The sequence below is a fragment of the Phocoena phocoena genome, chromosome 19 (genome assembly GCF_963924675.1).
Source record: "Phocoena phocoena chromosome 19, mPhoPho1.1, whole genome shotgun sequence".
Lineage (NCBI taxonomy): Eukaryota > Metazoa > Chordata > Mammalia > Artiodactyla > Phocoenidae > Phocoena > Phocoena phocoena.
Window position 1 is genome coordinate 12,384,252 of NC_089237.1, and position 20,161 is coordinate 12,404,412.

The 20,161-nt window shown below is 50.3% G+C and overlaps 1 protein-coding gene across 4 annotated transcripts in view; it reads right to left on the reverse strand.

Moving 5' to 3' along the window:
• CSNK1D (casein kinase 1 delta) overlaps positions 1–19,343 on the reverse strand; it is a 37,474-nt gene extending 18,131 nt beyond the window's left edge. For 2 of the 4 annotated variants that reach the window (XM_065897317.1, XM_065897318.1), the window contains exons 1-2: positions 18,940–19,015; positions 12,714–12,824 (exon numbers count right to left, since the gene is read on the reverse strand). In XM_065897317.1, coding sequence (XP_065753389.1) covers positions 12,714–12,824; positions 18,940–19,015 — 187 coding nt within the window. Of the gene's footprint in view, positions 1–12,713; positions 12,825–18,939 lie in introns of all 4 variants that reach the window. The other 2 variants (XM_065897319.1, XM_065897321.1) reach the window with 2 other exon arrangements.
• Between the last annotated feature and the right edge of the window lie 818 nt (positions 19,344–20,161).

Sequence of the window (20,161 nt, forward strand, 5' to 3'; positions counted from 1 at the left end):
GTAAAAAATATTTGATTAATCCAAAATAAGGTAAAAAAGGAGGGAAATGAAACAAAGACCAGATGAGACAAAAACTAACAGCAAACCCAATCCTGTCATTAATCACACTGAATGTAAACACCGAGGTAAGGCACACTTTCTCAGATTAGACAGAAAAGAAAGGACCAGCTATACTGCCCTGCCCACACCAAACACCCTTCAGATACAACTAGGTCACAAGGAGGACAGTGTATCACACCAACATCAGATAAGAGAGCAGAAGGGCTATGTCAGCATCAGACACAGTAGAATGTGTAGAAGAATACTTCCAGGGATATTACCAGTCATCTCCCAGTGATAAAGGCATTGACTGATCAAGAAAACATTATTCTAAACATTCACGCAGCTAACAAGAGAGCTTCAAAATACATGAGGCAATACTGCAAAGAGACAGAGACAAATCCACAATCTTACTAGAGACGTCAATCATCCCTCTCAGTAGATCACACTTTTTTTCTCAGGTACGCAAGGGGCATTTATCAAGACAAACCACATTCTTGACATAAAACAATAAAGCTAAAAAGGATTCAAGTTATACAATGTATGTTCTCAGAAGACAGTGGAATTCAATTAGAAATAAACAGCTCTCTATAAAATCCCTAAATATCTGGAAGCTAAATAATACAGTTCAAAATAACCCATGGATCAAGGAAGAAACCAAAAGGGGACTCAGCATCTGAACTACATGAAAATGAAAACTTACCAGGATTTGAGATGCTGCTATGGTAGGGGGAAAATTTATAGCCACGAAATGTCTACACTACAGAAAACAGATCAATGATCTCAGCTTCCACCTTAAGAAAATACTTAATTAAACCCTAAGCCAACAGAAGTGAAATAAAAGATCACAGCAGAAACCAATGAAACAGAAAACAGAGAAACAACAGAGAAAATGACAGAGACCAAAGCTGTTTCTTTGAGAAGATTGTTGATAAATCTCTAATCAGACTGATCAGGGAAAAAATAGAGAAGGCACAAATTACCAACATCAAGAATGAGAGGGAATTCCCTGGCGGTCCAGTGGTTAGGACTCTGAGCTTTCACTGCCGAGGGCCCAGGTTCGATCGCTGGTCAGGGGAACTAAGATCCCACAAGCTGCATGGCGCGGCCAGGGGAAAAAAAAAAAAAAGAATGAGAGGTAACATCACTGGATTCTACAAATATTAGAAGTCTAGTAGGCAAATATTATAAACAGCTTTATGCCAATACATTCAATAACTTAGATAAAACAAACAAGTTATTTGAAAGACTCGAACCACCAAAGCCCTTGTATGCTGCTGGTGGGAACTAAGTACAAGCAGCCTGGCAGTTTCTTGAAGAGGAAAAACATTCGCTTACTCTTGGTTCAGCCATTCCACTCCAAGTCACTTACTCAGGAGAAAAAGAAATGAACGTCCATATGAATATCTACACAAAAGTTCATAGCAGCTTTGTGTGGAGTACCTGAAACCTGGAACCAACTCAAATGAACAGGTGCAGGGACAAAGAAACTACCCACACAAGGGAGTACTTCTCAGCAATAAAAAGGAGTAGCCATTGATACACACACAAAATCTCAAAGAAAGAACACACAGTACTACTCCCTGCACAGGAAACTTTGGGAAATGCAAACTAACCTATAGCGACAGAAGCAGATGACAGAGGGCGGGGGTAGAGGAACCACAAAAGGACCCAACAAACTTTGAAGGGCGATGGATGTGTTCGCCGCCTTGATTATGGCAATGGTTTCATGAGAGGACACAGGCAAAACTTCTCAAATCACACACTCAAAACACATGCAGTTTGATTCACCTCAATAACACTGATTTAAACAAATCAAAATGTTTTAGTCTTCCTCTTCACACTGAAGTCACCTGATCCACCTGAAAGTGGAGTTTGGGGTGAGGGGAGGCAGGACTCCCAGAGACCTCAGCACCGTGTGTTCACAAGGCCCCCCCACACTGACCGTAACACCTCTTCCTTTGAAGTCAGAGTTCTGTGGCCACGAGGGTCTTTGTGTCCGGAGTGTGGGTGGCACAACACTGCAGGTGACCACACGTGACACTCCAAAGATGGACACAGTCCACACTCACATTTCCCCAACTGCATGTCCAGTAACGTCCTTCAGGCTAGTCCCCCCTGCCCAGGGTACAATCTAGGACCATGCACTGCCATGTTTAAGTCTAGAACAGTTTTTCAATCTTTCGTCACAGACATATTTGAAGAGTTCAGGTCAATTTTGAACTGTCCTAAATTTGATTTGCCTGATTGCTGGTTCTGATCACCTGTCAGATGGAAATCTGCCAGACTTCTCCACCAAAAGGTACTTTTCTCTGTTATTGTAAGGTTTTTTTGGCCGCAATGCGGCGCACGTGGGATCTCAGTTCCCCAACATGGGATTGAACCTGGGCCCTCAGCAGTGAAAGAGCAGAGTCCTAACAACTAGGCCGCCGGGGAATTCCCATCTTTGTTATTAATGAGTAATCTGTGGATGAAGCTTTGAGGGTAGTGTCAATACTTAAGTCGTACGTCTGCATCCACCTTTGATTACCGTCTAAACCAATCAATAATAAGTGTCCACAAAGTGGTGACTTTCCATTTCTGATTGTTCCTTCTGCCTCTGTGAAGCTTAATGTGTGTGCGTGTGGGTCATCGTGGACTCAAGAATTCTCCTCCCCTCCTCCATGTGTTATGTAAATTTAAGGATTATTTGTTCTAGTTCTGTGAAAAATGTCATGGGTAATTTGATAGGGACCACATTCACTCTGTAGATTGCTTTGGGTAGTATGGCCATTTTAATGATATTCATTCTTCCAATCCAAGAGCATGGTATACCTTTGCATTTCTTTAAATCATCTTCAATTTCCTTTATCAACGTTTTACAGTTCTCAGCATATAAGTCTTTCACCCTCCTTGGTTAGGTTTATTCCTAAGTATTTTATACTTTTTGATGTAATTTTAAAAGGGATTGTCTTTTTACCTTACCTTTTTGATATTTCATTGTTGGTGTAAAGAAATGCAACAGACTTCTGTATGTTACTCTTAGATCCTGCTAGTTTTCTGAATTTGTTATCATTTCTAGTAGTCTTTGTGTGGAGTCCATATATAGAGTTTTATATATATATACATATATATGTATGTAGTATCATGTCATCTGCACATAATGACAATTTTACCTCTTCCTTATCAATCTGGATATCTTTTCTTTTTCTTGTCCAACTACCGTGGCTAGGACTTCCAATACTATATTGAACAGAAATGGTGAGAGTTTCCTCCACGTGCTATAATCCCTTGTTCATTTTGAGGCTTCAACTGTCCCAAATTGGGGCAACAGATGCCACTTCAAGCTCTCTCCCGTGTCCTGTGGACTCATGCCCGTCAGTGTCCGAGCGCTTCTTTCCTTTCAGCCACATGCTCCAGATTCGCCTTCCTTCTTCCTGCCTCGCCCTGGAATCTGGGCTCCTCTCGGTGGGGAGTGATACTAGAAGCCCAGCACCCAACTGGGTGCTGGGTCGTCACTAGCACTTTCTGTGAGTGTGGCATTTGCACCTCAGTCAACCTGGCCCTTCGCTGCTCTGCGGATCCGTCAGCCTGTCCCTGGGAGGAGAGCCCTGCTGGACTCTGACTGGAATCCCCTGAGCAGCTCTGGGAGACATCTTGCCGAGTCTTCCTCTCCATGAACAGAACATCTCCACTTAGCTTGAGTCCTCATCAGCGTTCTCCAATGAAGTTTAAAAATTTTCTGCATGCAGGTCACACCTGGCTTAGGATTTATTCCTCTATACTTACAGTACTTTAAGAATGAAACTTTGGCCTCTAGACTCCTCTGGGGCCAGCAGCCACCTGACCAGGGATCTGGGCTCCACTACTGTGGGCTCTGTGTCCAAGAGCTGCTCGCAGGCAGCTGTTCCGAGGAGCCAGCAGAGCTGCTGTGCGGTACTGGCACCTCAAAGTGGGTCACCATGCACCTGGTTCAGCTTCCTATCCACGACCACTGGGGTCACACTTGGCCTACAAGTGGATGTCTTTGAGCCCCAGAGTCAGCTGCACAGAGGGCTTCCAGAGCTTGAAGGAGGGAGAAGCAGTGGAGTTGACCTTTCAGAAGTCCCCCAAGGGCCTGGAGTCTCTCCAGTTACCAGTCATGGTGGGTGTTCTGTGTGGGGAGTGAGAAGCACCAGAGGGCAGAATTGAGCCACGGTGGGTGGCGCTTTTCGTGATCACAAGGTTTGAGGAACACAGTGGCAAAAGCAGGGAAAGGGTGGGTAGGGGCACTGCCACCCCTACCACGGCATCCACCCACTTCCCTCCTGGCAGGGGGAGGGGTGAGACAGAGGAACCCCAACCATGCTCCATGCAAGTGCTCGAGGGCATGGGGGAAATCTCTCCAGAACCTGCTTACTTATTGGTCTCCACCCCCAAATTTCCAGCTTTTGAAAGTGGCCAGGATAGGGAAGTGTTTTCCTTTTAAAGGCTATGTAATAATAACACTTTCTGTGTCAGAGTGAGAAGACTGAGCACAAGACCAAAGCACAAACCACTGCTCTCTGGGAGAGTCTCTCAGGGCTGAGGCAGGGCTTCCCTTCCTCCTGACCCACTCTTGGGACAGGACGCCAGGCTGAGAGCACAGGCAAAGGGGTGGCTGGCGACAGCTGCAGACCTGCTACCCAGCCCCCTCCCCCCTGCAGCCAGCACCACTTGTTTACTGCTCCTTGGGGTCCCACTTTCTCAGGATGCCAACTGCACTAGCTGTGTGTAAGTGACCCATCTTCTGCATTTTAACTTTCTCCTTGATAGAAATGTTCTGTGTGTTGTAGTCTCAGGAAGTGCACTCTCAAGCCCTTGAGCAATCCTAGGCAGAAGGCAGTGGCTCCAGGACTGCACAGGAGTATCTTTTGATGTTCTGTTACCAAGGAGAACAATGTTTTGGAGGGCAGAGCCTACTGAACCACCTCACTTTTCCTGATCAGAGGTGGCTTGTGTGTGTGTCCTCTTGAACCCCTCCACCTTCAATGTTCCACAGGAGACAAGGTTTTAACTGCTGCCCCATGACTTGACCTCCTCCTACTGGAAGGCTGGAAATCAGCCTGAACAGGAAACATGGTGTGGACAAGTCAGGACAGGCAGACCCAGGTGCCGGTGCCAAGAGGAAGGCACGGCTGGGTGAGGGATTCCAGTGCCGGATCTCCAACCCCAGGCATAGACTTGCTTCATTTCCCTGATCCTTCATTAGGGTTCCTGTGTATCCATAAGGGTTCAAAGGGTACCTCTGCACCCACCCCAAGCTGCCAGCTGGCCAGATGAAGCAAAGACCAAAATCCTTAAGCTTTAACAGGGGGTTTCTTGCCCCGGCTTCTCGAGACCACAGGCAAGGGCTTCTCTCTAGTGCCTGGTGCCAGCATCCTGCCTGCAGTAGCAATGGTCAGTGTTGCAGCAGCTGAAGGACAAAGGGCTCAGTTCACAGGATGGGACTCGTGGTGTTGGAATGGGGTGGACGCACTAGAGCACACGGGTTGGGGGGACGCATGTCTGATGCCGGGTTCTGTCACCCCAGCTGCTGCCCTTCTAGTTACTGGAGGCTTCATAGGACTTCATGAGCCATTGATCTGAAAATGAACACTAGGTAGCCTAGTTGGTGTAAATATAACGTGTTGGTCTTTTTCCGTGTTCTTCTGGGGTTTCACTGTTTACAAACTTCCTACTGTATTCAAAGAACAGCCAGACAAAAGGTTGTGCACCAGGCAAAGGATCTGAAACATAAACCTGGGGAGGGCCCCACTCAAAATAGGGGTCCTGAGCCATCCTTTCTTTCGTGCCCCCTTCCCCCATTTCAGACCAAATCTTTTGTCCTAAAACTTGACTCCTACTCTACTCCCTCCTCCACCCCCAACCCCCCAGAAGCCCACATACCTGTACATTTAGCTTGTGTGGTGTCTCTACAACTCTTAAATGATTTGTGCAAAAGTGCTGAAGCAGCTAGAAACACTCCATCCCTTGTTCCCAACTCCAAGTCAAGACTGTTCCTTGACATGATTCACGACAAACACACTGCTGTAACTGGATGGATCAAACCTACTTTAATCTCAAATCCCAGGGTAGGGACTTCCCTCGTGGTCCAGTGGTTAAGAATCCACACTCCCAATGCAGGGGACCCCGGCTCTATCCCTGGTTAGGGAACTAGATCCTGCATACCGCGACTAAAAGATCCCACACGCCGCCAACTAAAAGATCCCGCATGCGGCAATGAGGATCCCACGTGCCACAACTAAGACCCAGAGCAGCCAAATAAATAAATATTAAAAAAAAAATCTTTGGGTAAAGAAAAGCAAGGGGGGCCTTCTATGTAGAAAGTGAGGTTGGGAAACCAAGCAGGGGAAGATGAATGTATCTCGAAGTCACTCAGGAGCTTTTGTGCAAGTGCAAGAAATTTCTGTCAAAGTGGCCACGATTGTTTAACAGGAAACAGAAATGTAACTCCATGCTCACGGCTAGACACCAAAGCTTTGTTTGAAATGTTGAATTTACGAGGAAGGAGGAGTCTGTCCTCTCCTGTTTCCCTCCCCTTGCTCCTGAACTACAGGAGACTGAGCCCTGGGGCCTGGAGAACGAAGACTCAGTGGCTGACTCTGCCATGCCAGCACTTCCTTTCCCACTCACCAAGTCCTGTCACACATGTTGGCCCTTTCCCTCCCTCTTCCCTGTCAAATGCAATGAATAAAGACTTACTCATACTGAGGGGAAAAAAGAATTACATTTCCTAACTGACCGTTATCGGTGTAATGAAAGGAACTGATTTTACCCTTTGATCTTAAGCTATCTGGCTCAATGCTCTAACTTGTCTTGTGGGTTTCCTATGTAGGAAGTTAAATCATGCACAAATACGTTTTATTTCTTCCTTCTCCATCCTTTAAATTTTAAAATTCTTTAAAATTTCTCTGTTCTGTGCTAGCTTCTGTGCTAGCTGAGACACCCCATGACACACTGGAGAGAAATGGTAATGGCGAGGCTGAAGATGGTGTGGATCCAACAGGAGCTCCGAGGCTGTTCAGGCAGGAAGGTAAACGTGCCATACCACCTGGGAACACATCCCTGTGGCCCGGGTGCCACCCTGCAGGCCGAGCACCTGCCTGCTTCACGGAAAGCAATTCCACTAACAGGCTTTGCACCAGACGTGGTGAGGGAGTCACTGAGGCACCATCCTGAAGAGCAAAACACTAGAAGCCGGCCAGGGCTCCTCAACACAGGGAGGACTGTTTATGGAGACACAAGAGTCTATAAACAACAACGAAACCCATCAAACCACAACTGTGTCAAACATGGAAGAACCTCAGGAACACAGTGGATCAAAAAAAAAAGTCGTAAACACACATGGCAAGACTGTGTTACTCATATTCAAAAGCGTATGAACTGGCACGACATGGGGCGTGGACTTGCCACTCGTCTGCTCTGATGGTCTGTTTCACTGGCAGCACCTTCCTTCTTACTGGCAACACCAACGCACCTCATCACCCTAAGATAAGACACAACAGAAGCAGGGTGCTCCTATTCTCAGTTCTCTGGCCAGAAGAGGAGGATGCTGTGTAGCCTGCTTCATCCTAAGCAGACTGTCTGTAAACTAAGTGCTGAGGCCCCAGGCAGAAATCAGCTCAAAAGCCATTCCCAAGAACAATCCTGCCGCCTGTGCACAGACTGCTGCTCTGTAACCTCAGACATCTGATGCAGTGAGACCAGGAAGCTAAAAATGCACCTGTGCCGCCAGAGTGCTGCTCCTGCGGCTGGGGAAGGACATGCAAGGCTGTAGGTCAGACACACAGCCACCAGAGTGCTGCCCTGTGCCCAGGCGACCAGTCATGCCAGGGACACCCAGCTGCCCCTGCCCACATGCCCTTAATACGGGAAATGGGTCACTTGGACTCTTACGTGCAGCTCTGAACACTTGATACTTTTCCCCTCATCGAGTCCAAAGATACCAAAACATATGCTTGGGGGTGAAAAATGAGGGAGAGTGCTAGCTAAATGCTTTCCATTTGATTTGCGGGAAGTTTCAATATAAATATGGGGACTCAGTATTAACACAAATACAATTTTTCATGAAGTGTTTGGCAATTCAACCTTAAAACAATTGTAAATACAATGGCCAAATGTTTCTGGACAATGTCATTAGATTTTTTTTTTTTTTTTGCGGTACACAGGCCTCTCACTGTTGTGGCCTCTCCCATTGCGGAGCACAGGCTCCGGACGCACAGGCTCAGTGGCCATGGCTCATGGGCCCAGCCGCTCCGTGGCATATGGGATCTTCCCGGACCGGGGCACGAACCCGTGTCCCCTGCATCAGCAGGCAGACTCTCAACCACTGTGCTATCAGGGAAGCCCTGTCATTAGATTTTTAAAAACCAATTTCTTGCAGGATGACAAGGAATCAAAACTTTAAAAACAAACTAGGCGGGACTTCCCTGGTGGTCCAGTGGCTAAGATTCTGCGTTCCCAATGCAGGGGGCCCGGGTCTGATCCCTGGTCAGGGAACTAGATCCCACACACCACAACTAAAGACCTCACGCACCGAAACTAAAAGATCTCGCATACTGCAACAAAGATCCCACCCGCTGCAACTGAAACTCGGTGCAACCAAATAATAAATAAATATTAAAAAAATAAAAACAAACTAGGCAAGGGCATGCGGAGACAGGCTTTGGGCAGCTGCAGAGAGGGCGCCCTGGGGTGGGCACACAGGTGCCAAGGGCCGTCCTGCTCCCTCTTTCAAGAAGGTGGGAGTTCTGGGGGTTCACTTTAGTATTGATAGCCATGAGCTACATATGTTCTTAAGTACTGTAAAACATTTCATAGCAAAAAGACTGTGATTGTCTGAAATACACTGCGGGAACTGGACAGGCACATGAGATGAGAGAGAGTGAACTCGGGTTCACTGCCTGTTTCTACTCACTGGTGGCCCCACAGCCACACTGCTGGCGGCATCTACCCACCCTCAGCACAGAGCTCCTACGCTCACCCCTGGCCTGGATTCTCTGATACAAAGGGCCCACACTCCTGTCCCACACCTGCCATGAACCTTGACCAGAAGCAGCTGTGAAATAAACAAAGGTTCTCCACTTGGAGTTTCCCGAAGGAGGACATGGTCTAAAGACACTTTGTGGGGTTATCAGGATTGGGAAGTGCAGCCTCAGCCTTAGCCTCTAGCTTCTGCCTGGCAGGCCACTCTGTTTTGATAAAAACTTGGTGTCCACCCATGTCCTTCACTAACGTAATTAACTTAAAATTATTTCTATTTCAGGTTTTTTACCTATTGCTCCAAATAGACCTGGGTCACTTTCTTCTTCTTTTATTAAAGGTATTTTTAATTAATTTATTTATTTAATTTAGTTATTTTTGGCTACGTTGGGTCTTCGTTGCTGTGCGCGGCCTTCTCTTGTTGCAGAGCACAGGCTCTAGGCGCCTGGGCTTCAGGAGCTGTGGCTCACGGGCTGTGGAGCGCAGGCTCAGTATTTGTGGTGCACAGGCTTAGTTGCTCCGCGGCACGTGGGATCTTCCCAGACCAGGGCTCAAACCTGTGTCTCCTGCATTGGCAGGCAGATTCTTAAACACTGCTCCACCAGGGAAGCCCTGGGGCACGTTCTTGATCCCTGACCGCCATGGAGGACCGCTGTGCAGGAGTGGCCTGGGACCTAAAATGCTCAAGTTCAGATCTGTGTCCTCTGGACACAGCCTCAGTTTCCTCATTTGTTACATGAGGCTGATGATACCCACTGCACATGACTGTGTGGCGGAGAACATGCCCGCATGTTTAAAAATGCTCTTAACAATACCTGACACTAGCGTGTGTTTGTTTTTGTTTTTATTTAGGTAAAATTGGTATATAACATATTAGTTTCAAGTGTACGACACAATTCAATCTTTGTATACACTAATAAAAGGTGATCACCACAATAAGTCTGGTTATCAAATGTCACCATACAACTGAACCCCTTCACCCATTTCATCCACCCCCAAAACATGTTTTTGTTTTTAATGCTAACCCCTCCCCTAGGGGACCTGAGTGACCCAGCACAGCAGCTGTCTCTAGCCAAGCACTGCAAGGCCACCATCATGAGGCAGCATCCCGGGCAACCCTGTACTACAAGCTAGAGAGGGCAAGGCAGGCCCTGGGCTTCGAGCTTTCTCCTACGATGCCGTCAATATCAACCACCTGCAACGAAGCACAGAACTTAACATAAAAAGAGCCACGATCAGAGATGCACCCACATGAGATGGATGTAGAAGGCTGGTCAACAGCAGAGCTGTGAGGTTTCTGGGCAGAGCCGACCTCTATCTCCTCTGCCATCCCAGCTTTATCTTGGCTAGGAGGAGCTCACAGAACAGCAGCAAGATGCTGCTCTCTGCTCTCCTGGACAGAATCTGTTTTCTAAAACAAAAATTTACACCCTGATAGTATTCACCAAGTGTGTATCTGAAACAGGAGTAAAACCTGACCTATGCGTGGGGAAAGGCCAGACAGGAGAAGACCTATGTGTGGAATCCCAGTGGGTTTCCAGGATCCTAGAGAAGGGGCATGGGAAGACCAGGAGAGCAAGTGATCCTTTACGTCCTAAAGCAGGGGGTCAAAACAGGAAGTGACGGTGCACCCAGAGGCATCGAGCAGCGTCTGGAGACATTTCTGATCACCCTAACTTGGGGGCGGGGGGCTACTGGCACCTAGGATGCTGCTCCCTGTCCTCCTGCAGAAGACAGCTTCCACAACAAACGGCTATGCTCCTGAGGAGAGACCTTGTTCTAAACCAAATAAACTCCTTTCTGTTGAGTTTTTTTTTTGGCTGCGCCACAGGGCTTGCAGGATCTTAGTTCCCTGACCAGGGACTGAACCCATGCCCCTGGTAGTGAAAGCACAGAGCCCTAACCACTGGACTGCCAGGGAATTCCCTCTGTTGAGTCTTTTTAAAAAATTATTCATTCATTTATTTCTTTTTGGCTGCGTTGGGTCTTCGTTGCTGCATGCAGGCTTTCTCTACTTGCAGCGAGCAGGGGCTACTACTCTTCGTTGCAGTGCTCAGGCTTCTCGTTGCAGTGGCTTCTCTTGTTGCGGAGCACGGGCTCTAGGCACGTGGGCTTCAGTAGTTGTGGCACACGGGCTCAGTAGTTGTAGCCTGCAGGCTCTAGAGCGCAGGCTCAGTAGTTGTGGCGCTCAGGCTTAGTTGCTCCACGGCATGTGGGATCTTCCTGGACCAGGGCTCGAACCCGTGTCCCCTGCGTTGGCCGGTGGATTCTTAACCACTGCACCACCAGGGAAGTCCCCCTCTGTTGAGTCTCAATCTACTACACCAGCTCCTCCCTGGGTGTCAGCTCTTCTTCCCTCCATCCCTGGGGGCCCAGCTTCTGAGTTCTCAGAGATGCTGCTCCTCAAACACACAAGTTTTTCAGTCAGAAGGTTTCATCCAACCCCCAGCACTAAGCTCCTCCCACCACGAAGGCCACAAACCAAGTCACCTCTTCCTACTCATCACCACCTTAAAAGCTGTGTAGACCATCCCTGATGCCTGAGAAGCCTGCTGAGGGCCGCCAGAGGACAGACACACTGGCAGGGTCCTCTGCCAACGTCTCCCTGGGCACAGGAGGGACCAGGGAGTTTCCTCCCTATGTGCCATCTGAGAACCCACAGCCTGCTCTGGTCCCATAATGCCCAGGACGAGCGGCACTGGACACACCTTTCTGCAGTCGTCTCACAGGACTGTTTGTGCTGCTTTAAGATATATCTGCTGCGAAAGAGACACCCTGTGCTACGTCAGCTGAGATATGCTGGTTTCTGGTAGTAAGTAGCACAGATTAAACTGCTTTGTGAAGCAAAGATGTCAAGAAATCACATCACCAGTCCGCCCTTTCCACCTGACCAAAGGACCAACACAGACTCTGAAGACAAGCTTCCTTTTGGCAAGGCGCCAAGAGCCTTCCCGACCCCAGCACCCACCCCCCCCCAACTATGAAAGTATCATGGGGGCTTCTGCTTCGAAGGGTATCCAAAAGGAAATAACACAGCTATTCTTCACACACGAAGCCCTGTCCCCAGAGAAAGCTCAAGACATTCAGGGATGTGCCTGGGCTTCCTGAGCTCCTTGGGGAGCAGCACAGGCACACCCTTCAAAATGCTGCGGTGTCTTCAGGACTCTGAGACCCCCAATAAAACCCCCTCCTGCTCCATTAGCCAAACAATCTCAAAGTCCAGAGAATTCTAAAAGGTAGACTCTGAAATCAGGATGGGCACTCTGATATCAGGTACCCTCAGGCCCAAGGGGAGGTTTCACAGAATGGGGACAGTAACTAAGCTAGAAGGGGTCTCACTCAGGAGAGTCTGCAGGGACCATCCCAAAGCTGCAGGCATGACCAAGGCGGCACAGGAGGACCAGCAGCAAGCTCCAGGTCAGCGTTCACACAAGTCTGCATTCAAAGACACCAGTACGTAATACGAAACTAAGGAAGAGAATATTTATGCAAAAAGCATAAAATGATGTTTCTTTTTGTCGAGTGAGCCCCTCTACAGGCCTCTCAGACAGTATCTGAAGGAAGCCACAGGATGGGGTCAAGGGTACGAACGCTTCTGCCCCTTTCCCTAATTAACCAGACTGTGATTCATGACATCTGTATTCTCCCTCATCAAACACCACTTTGGTTTTCTTAACAGGTAAAGACCATACCTCCTCCCTGCATCATTTTGTAGATTTTGCTCTCAATATGGAGCTGAGGGTGTTTGGTTTTGACACATTCAAGCTTGATGGCAACTTCTTCTCCTGCAGCAATGTCCGTACCTTGGCAAAGAAAGAAAATCACAAACGTTAATCGTCTGGTGTCTACCACCTCACCCAATGTTACAACACGCTGGAGAAACAATGAGTGCTATCTGAATCTTCCAAGGAGGACCAGGTGATGGATGCACTCCACTTTCTACTACAAGATGGTATCAGTGGTAGATAAACCCCTGTGGGAAAATATCCTTATTTTCACTTTTTAAAACAGGAATATTTGATACGTATAGAAAAGTCTTATTTGGTATGGCTCCATATGGCTCTACTCTGACCACCAGGGGACTGAGAGACAGGGTATGCAGTTCTCTCCATAGGACCCCCATCTGGTCTGAACCTTCTCATCCAGCCTGTTGGTCAGCCCTATATTCACCCACCCAAAGCCAGACTGTGGGGAGTCCCAGGGCAACACATTCCGTGTGGGCCCCATTTCTCCATGCTGCCTTGACAGGTCTCGGGTGTGTGTGAGCCTCTCTCCAGAGAGGTGGCTGGGTTTCCACTGAACTCTCACATGGCCTCAGCCCATCCCAGTCCATGTGGCCCAGGTACCAAGCCGCATACAGCAGGGCGCTTCTCAAGGGGACTCGGTTCCCACGACACAGCAGGAGCCATCACTCAGCCATCACAGGCCAGGCCCAGGGAGGCCCAGCACACCTCTCCCCTCCCAGGGACCAGGACATACTGTGCGTCTCCTATGGACATTGAAACAGAACTGGGCTCTGTTTTCAAAGCCCTAATCACATCTATGCAAAGTGTACTTGTCACTCACCTTTTGCTAGTTTTGTGCTAAAACCGGCAATACATCTGCTCACACCTCCTGGTCACCAGATCGTGATTAAAGATTAGAGTTTTAACCTCAAGATGCCGTCCTCTTCTTTACTACAATATGGACCTGCAAATGTGACAACCACTACCCCTTCAGGCTTCACACACGCATGCTCCTGAGTTCCAATCTGACCCAAAGCTATGCTACAAGCCCTCCCTCAAGGAGCATTCACTGGAGAGAATGGGAAAAGCAGTCTTTAGAAAGCACATACCTAGCTCTCCCCCTGCTTTCCTCACCAGTTCCTTCTAAGTATAAAGCACTTTAATCCTTCCCAGTAGTATGGTTATTCGTGAAGGAATTAACACTGGCTCCAGCAGCCCAGACAGAACCCAGACCCATCCTGCTGGGCAAAGCAATGTTGCCAGTCCCTGGCAACTCAGATTCCCTCACCATTTGAGTTCAGCAGGGAGACCAGCAGTCTGTTTCATGAGGGAGTTGTGGGATGAACGGGTTACTGGTTACAGAGAATGTTAAGACTCCCGGATAAAAGGCAGAGTAAGGTCTGCAAGCATTAGAACAGTGATGACCTGCAGGAGAGCTGTCTGCTGATATTCATGAACCCAGTAGCTGCCCAGGAAGGACAGAGAAGCTTTCTCCTCTAGTCTGCTCAGACGGCTGCTTGATATGCGGCTGCTTGAGATGCGGCTGCTTCTAGTGGGCCTGGATCCAAAACCGGTCACCAATGCTGGGGTTCCATGGGAATAACCACAATCTGATCACTGCCAGTGACCATTCTAAATGTAAGAACTCCATTTACCATTCCACGAAGACTCCTGGGCACTCAGAAGACAGACAGGTAATACATTTTGTTATTCCTCCCTGAGGCTAGGATAATCTATCTAGCTACGAGAGAAATTACTTCATTGTAAAACGTACTGTGCAAACGAAAAATGAACTCTGAGTTCCTGTGAGGACCTGGCACTCTGAACTGAACTCACCAGCCCATGAGGAACAGATGACTCACCTTACTAGTTACATCAGCAACTCCCCCCACCCCAAAGCAGGAGCAGAGAAGCCTCTGATGATAGCACTCTTGCTCCTCCAACTATGTCAGCCCTGTCACCTTTGCCAGAAGGCAGGTTCTCAGTGACAACACAGCCTGGGCCCACACAGGCTACCTACTGAACTAGCGCCTTCAGGAAGGCTGAGGACACTGCTGGCTCCACTGTACTGTGGCTGGTAAAGCTAACATCTAAGTCACCCTGCAATACTGACAGTCTTGGGGACAAATGACCACAGGCAACTCTGGAACACAATATGAATTCCAGCCTCCCCCCCTCCCCGGATCACACCAGCAGATGGAGTCAGCCTCCCCCAGGATCACACCAGCAACAGAGCCAACATTCCCTAAGATCACACCAGCAACAGAGCCAACCTTCCCCTAAGATCACACCTGGAAACACAGACCACTTCTCCTAAGATCACACCAGCAACAGAGCCCACCTCCCCCAGGATCACACCAGCAACAGAGCTGGCCTCCCCCAGGATCACACCTGCCCTCTACAGCATCACAGTTGTGAAGGTTGCCCTGAGTCTGATGACTCAAAGAGGAGAGTCTGGGTTCTCTACCAAACAGACTTGAGGGCAGCACACACGCAGGCTGCCTCCTCTGAGAGGTCTTCACCACTGGGTGAAGCAGCAGCACTTCAAGTTCTGGGTATTCCATGGGAACCAAACATAAGAGACCACTGAGCAAAACTGAGGTGGTCCACCACTGTAGCCCTGCAGTCCTGTCCCACCTCCCTGGCTGACAGCAGCCCCTGTGCTCTACTGGCAGTGCTGCTCCAAGTCTTGTCCTCAAACTACCACCAGTCCACAAGGGGACAAATACAGGACAGCGAGGAAGCACCCCGCAGCTCTGATAGCAACATGCCATTGCTGCAACATTTTAATCCTATTTTACAAAAGTGCTGATCTGCCACAGAATGGAAATTACAAAACCTGGTCCTTCACAACAGGTAACTTTTAGAAGTACTTCTAGATGGGGAACAAAAATCTGAAAGATACTATTGAGCTCTGGGTTCCAGATTCAGAGCAAGTCAAAACCAAGTGGCACATCACGTTTACTCAGTGTCTGTTTATAGTGAGGTCTTTTATCACCCAACAACCTCAGCTCTTTTGTGCAGCTCCAGTGCCAGACAGGAGTTCCCCCTCACTAGATGAAGATGTTAGCCTATGTTTAGACACAGATTAATGCTGGTCCTAGGAAAACAAAATTATGCCCCTCAAGTTGAGCAAAGGCAGATGATAAATGAACTTAACTCCAAGACTGACCCTGTCCTGGGACAAAAAGGTAACTCCCATTGATGACTGTTTTATCGACAAAGAAATAGGGAGAGGCCTCTGAACAGCAGGGCAAAGGGCACTCTCGCAGGGCAACCACTGAGAGCTGATGCGGTATCTAGAAACACTCAAGCCATCACCCTAAAGGACACAGGCACGTGACTACGAAAGCTGCATACAGGCAACTGCTTTCCTCTCCTGGCCAGCCAGCCACCATTTTGGAACCCCTACTGTGTGCCAGACACCCTGCTAGGTGCCACTGAAGAGAAATGAAAGTCAGCGAGGGGAAAAACATGAAAATCAAAAATATGAAGAGGTTACTAAGCTTTAGCTCCCCAAAAGCATTTGTGTATGTGATGAAGCCAAACCACACACTCCACCTGGGTAACAGCTGGACAGATGAGGCCATCCTCTGATAACCTGACAGAGCAACAGGATCAAGTACAAATGCCAACAGCTAGCAGGAGAAAACCACCATTCTACCAATCATGAATGGGGGGCAGGGAGGAGGGTCTGAGGTGCTGCCACCACCTATAGAAGACAGACATGGGACAAGAACAGAACTCCATGAGAACAGGGGGCTCACGCCATTTGGGAAGGATTGGAATAACCTGCAGGACACACTGCCACATGCTCATGTCAGCACAGCAGGGAGGCTAGCACTGGGCCTTCTTGGTCCATAAGGTACTCGGCAAGCTGAAGGACAGCTCTCTCTTCCCCCCCCCCCCCCCCCCCCCCCCCCGGCTTCAAACGTCTGAAAGCACTAGAAAGTCCCAGGTGGAAACCCAAGACCCCAAACCCCACATTTAAACGAAGGTGAAAAAGGAGGAGTTAAGAGCATTCTGACCTATAGCAAAATGACAGCAGTAGGAACGACTTTAACTGCTGTCACGCTAGAATACGTAGAACGTAACGATTTTTAAGATGAGGACTGAATTCCTCAACTAACGACTAGTGGCCTAACAAATAGAAAAAAAACATGGTACAGAAGACTCAATCCATCCCATGGTCTTTGGGTTGGTCACCTGTGACCCTTAACTTCAGTATATAGTGAGCTGCCTCTGACCCACCTTTCCAGTCACATCTCAATCTAACAAGACCACTTCACATTTCCTCAGTGGGGTACCATGTAGCCTGAAGGGACCACCACATGGGCCAAGAGTCAAAGCCAAATCAGTTGTACCCAACCCCACACAAGTAACTCTAAGTGTACTCCAGTGGGTGGGCCACGTGGGTACTCATAACTAGGGCGCGAGAGCCACAGTCTATCCGTTTTAGGATAAACATGAAGGAGGAAACTGAGGACAAACCCCTCTGGGACCGGTCAGCCGGTGTCTGGCTGGATCAAGCGCCACTGGTGTGCCCAGCACAAGGTGAGGCCCAAAGGACACAGTTGTGAATAAGCTTTCAGGGTCTCCCACAAAACTCTCAACTTCTTTGTGAATGACTTGGTGACAACGTTCCACGATTTGGTTGTCTGAACGCAGCTTCGGAAAGCAGAAAACTGTCTGGCAAGGTTTCAGACCAGAGAACAAAAAGGTTCAAAATATCTACTTTTTCATATCTGTGCAAGGGTGGCTAATAGATTGGTTTTTCAGTACAACTCCTAGATCCTAAGTTAAAACTTTTGCCAAAATCTATTGTTCTATAAATAAGGCAAACAGCTTGCATTTACCCAGCACTTCGCCTCCCAAAACACTGCTGAGAAGGCAACTGCTGACTACTGGACATAAATATTTAAATAGTAAAATGCAAGTATCTCTAAAGTGTGTTTTACTCAGCAGGGCAGTAAAGCACATACTGATGTGACAGGATTACACTGTAGGGTAAGGGTACCAAAAGCAGTTATGAACTACCCTAAGTGTGGAATCCTCTTACGCTGTTAGCCCAGGAGGTCGTGCATCCTCTCCAGGTAACAAGAGGCAAGGATGGGGCGATGAGCACACACACTTGGGACCATCTGAAAGGCATAACCAGAAGCATTACTGACATACAAATCTATTCCTGACCCTCCCTGACAAGTACGCCAGCCAAACAGAAACACCAGAGCGGGCTGCGCAAGCAGAGCATGTTCACCCCCAAACTTGCACAATGACAGTCCCTCTGCACATGCATTGCGGGCCAGGCTGGATGTCCCCAAATGCGGGGGTAGGAGTAACTTACACACAATTTCTCTGAGAAACGCTTGTATTTTTAAAACTTCCAACTTTAAGACTCAAGCCAACCTTTTATCACACACATGCATTCTTTCACTGTAAATCTGAAACAATCCAGAACATTCTAATCCCCTTTTTTTCCAGTCTACCAGGAGAATTTTCATAGCAAAAGGACAAGCTCATGAGCAGAGCTTTACCACTTTATTTGCCTCTAATTCTCCCAACACCCTAGCACTGACTTTGTCCCGAATCACCTGAATGTCATTCTCGTTTAAGCCGAGGTACTTAGTACAGAACTTGGATGCGCAACATGTTCTCAACGACCACTCTACTGGCCCCCAGGCGACCCTGAGCGCCACCTGCGGTCCACGGCCCAGACCCCGGGCCAGAGGGGCTGGTCAGCCGGGGCTGCATCGTCGCGAGGAGCGCCGAAGCAGCCTCGGCCAGCCCCGGACTCTACTCGTGCCCACCGCACGCGCGCAGGACGCGGGGGCCGCACTCACCGACGGCCCTTTGTCTGCGTGGAGGGACACCGGGAGCGGACACAAGGCGGGCGGGCCGAGCGGGTAGCGAGGGCCTAACCGAGGCTCCCGGTCGCTCCCCAAAGGCCGCGAGCGCACGTTGGTCAGGTGCCCTCGAGGGCGCGGGTCGGAAAGGCCACAAGTTCCTGCCTGGGGAACTGGGAGGCCCGAACCGACGGGGACGCGGCTTACCGCCACGGGCCGGAGGGGATGCCCGGGGCGGGGGCTGGGGTTGGGGCCGCCGGGGGCGGGGTCGCCGGGGAGGGGGCCGGAGCGGAACCAGGGCCGGGGGACGCCGGTTTGGGGCTGCCCATCCGCGGGGAAGGGCGCCTCACCGAGATAGATGTCTCCGAAGGAGCCGCTGCCGATCTTCCGGCCCAACCGGTACCTGTTCCCAACTCTGAGCTCCATGGCGGTGGCGGCGGCGCGACCTGTTCACTCCTGCCCTCCCGGCCGCTTCCTGGGTCTGAGCTCGGGGAGGCGGCGCCGCTGCTGCCGCTACTGCGGGTCCGGCTGCCGGCTCCGCCCCCCTCACGGCCCCGCTTTCACCATCGCTTTCCAGCCGCCCCGCCGCTCCCAACGCCTCAATACGGGACGGATGGGACAGTCCGAGCGCCGCCGCCCCTGCTCCGGCCCCTGCCCACCCCGCTTGCCCTCTCCCCGCCGCGGATGGACTCGGATCTCCCGGGCCTAAACCCCCTTCAGCTGCCGGAAGGAGCCACCGCCATCGCGCTGTGACGTCACTTCCCCTAGCAACCCGGTAGGGCGGGGCCGCGCTGACCGAGGGGCGGGGCCGCGGTTTCGGCAACTGGCCGGCGGCGGGACCTCACAGCTCTAGGGGCGGGGCTAGGGCGGGGCCGGGGCCTCGAAAGACAGGCTGGGGAGGGGCGGGGCAGGGCGGGGCCGAGCAGGGCAGGGCACGGCAGGGCGGGGCGGGTGGGGCCGGGCCCCCGCCCCCGCCCCCCGGCCCTCGACCCCGCCCTCGCCCCCCGGCCCCCGCTCTGCAGCCCAGCGTTCTCTTTCATCCTCGCGACCCTCGGACGTCCAGGCCAGGTCAGACCTCCTTCTCTCCTTGCCCCCTGTTCCCCGCAGCAGTCCCGGGCCGATAGCCCCCTGCTTGGCCCCCTTCCGCATGCAGGACCCACGTGCTCTCGCAGGGTCTTCGTTTGTTCCCGCAGGTGTCTGGGAAGCCAGCGTCTCCTCGCGACAGGCCTGGGACAAGCATACAGGCAGTACCCTTTGCTGGAGGGAGAGAGGAGAGAGAGCTTGTCCCTCCAGGCCCCAGACCCGCACATTCGGGACTCTCCAAGAGGGGGCCGCCCTCCCTGCACCGGCGCCTGTGGGAAGTGACACAGGCCAGGCTACAGGGGACACAAGTGTGCACAGGTCTCTTGGGCTGGCCGAGACCTGCACTGTGCGGTTCCCTTCCCACCCTATGAGCTAAGTCCCGGGCCTACAGCACTCTCAAGCCTAGGACTGAAGGAAGAGCCGTCCTAGGGCCTGGTGCCAGACTGAAGGATGAGGGTGACACTACCACGTTTCAGAGGGTGAGGTCTG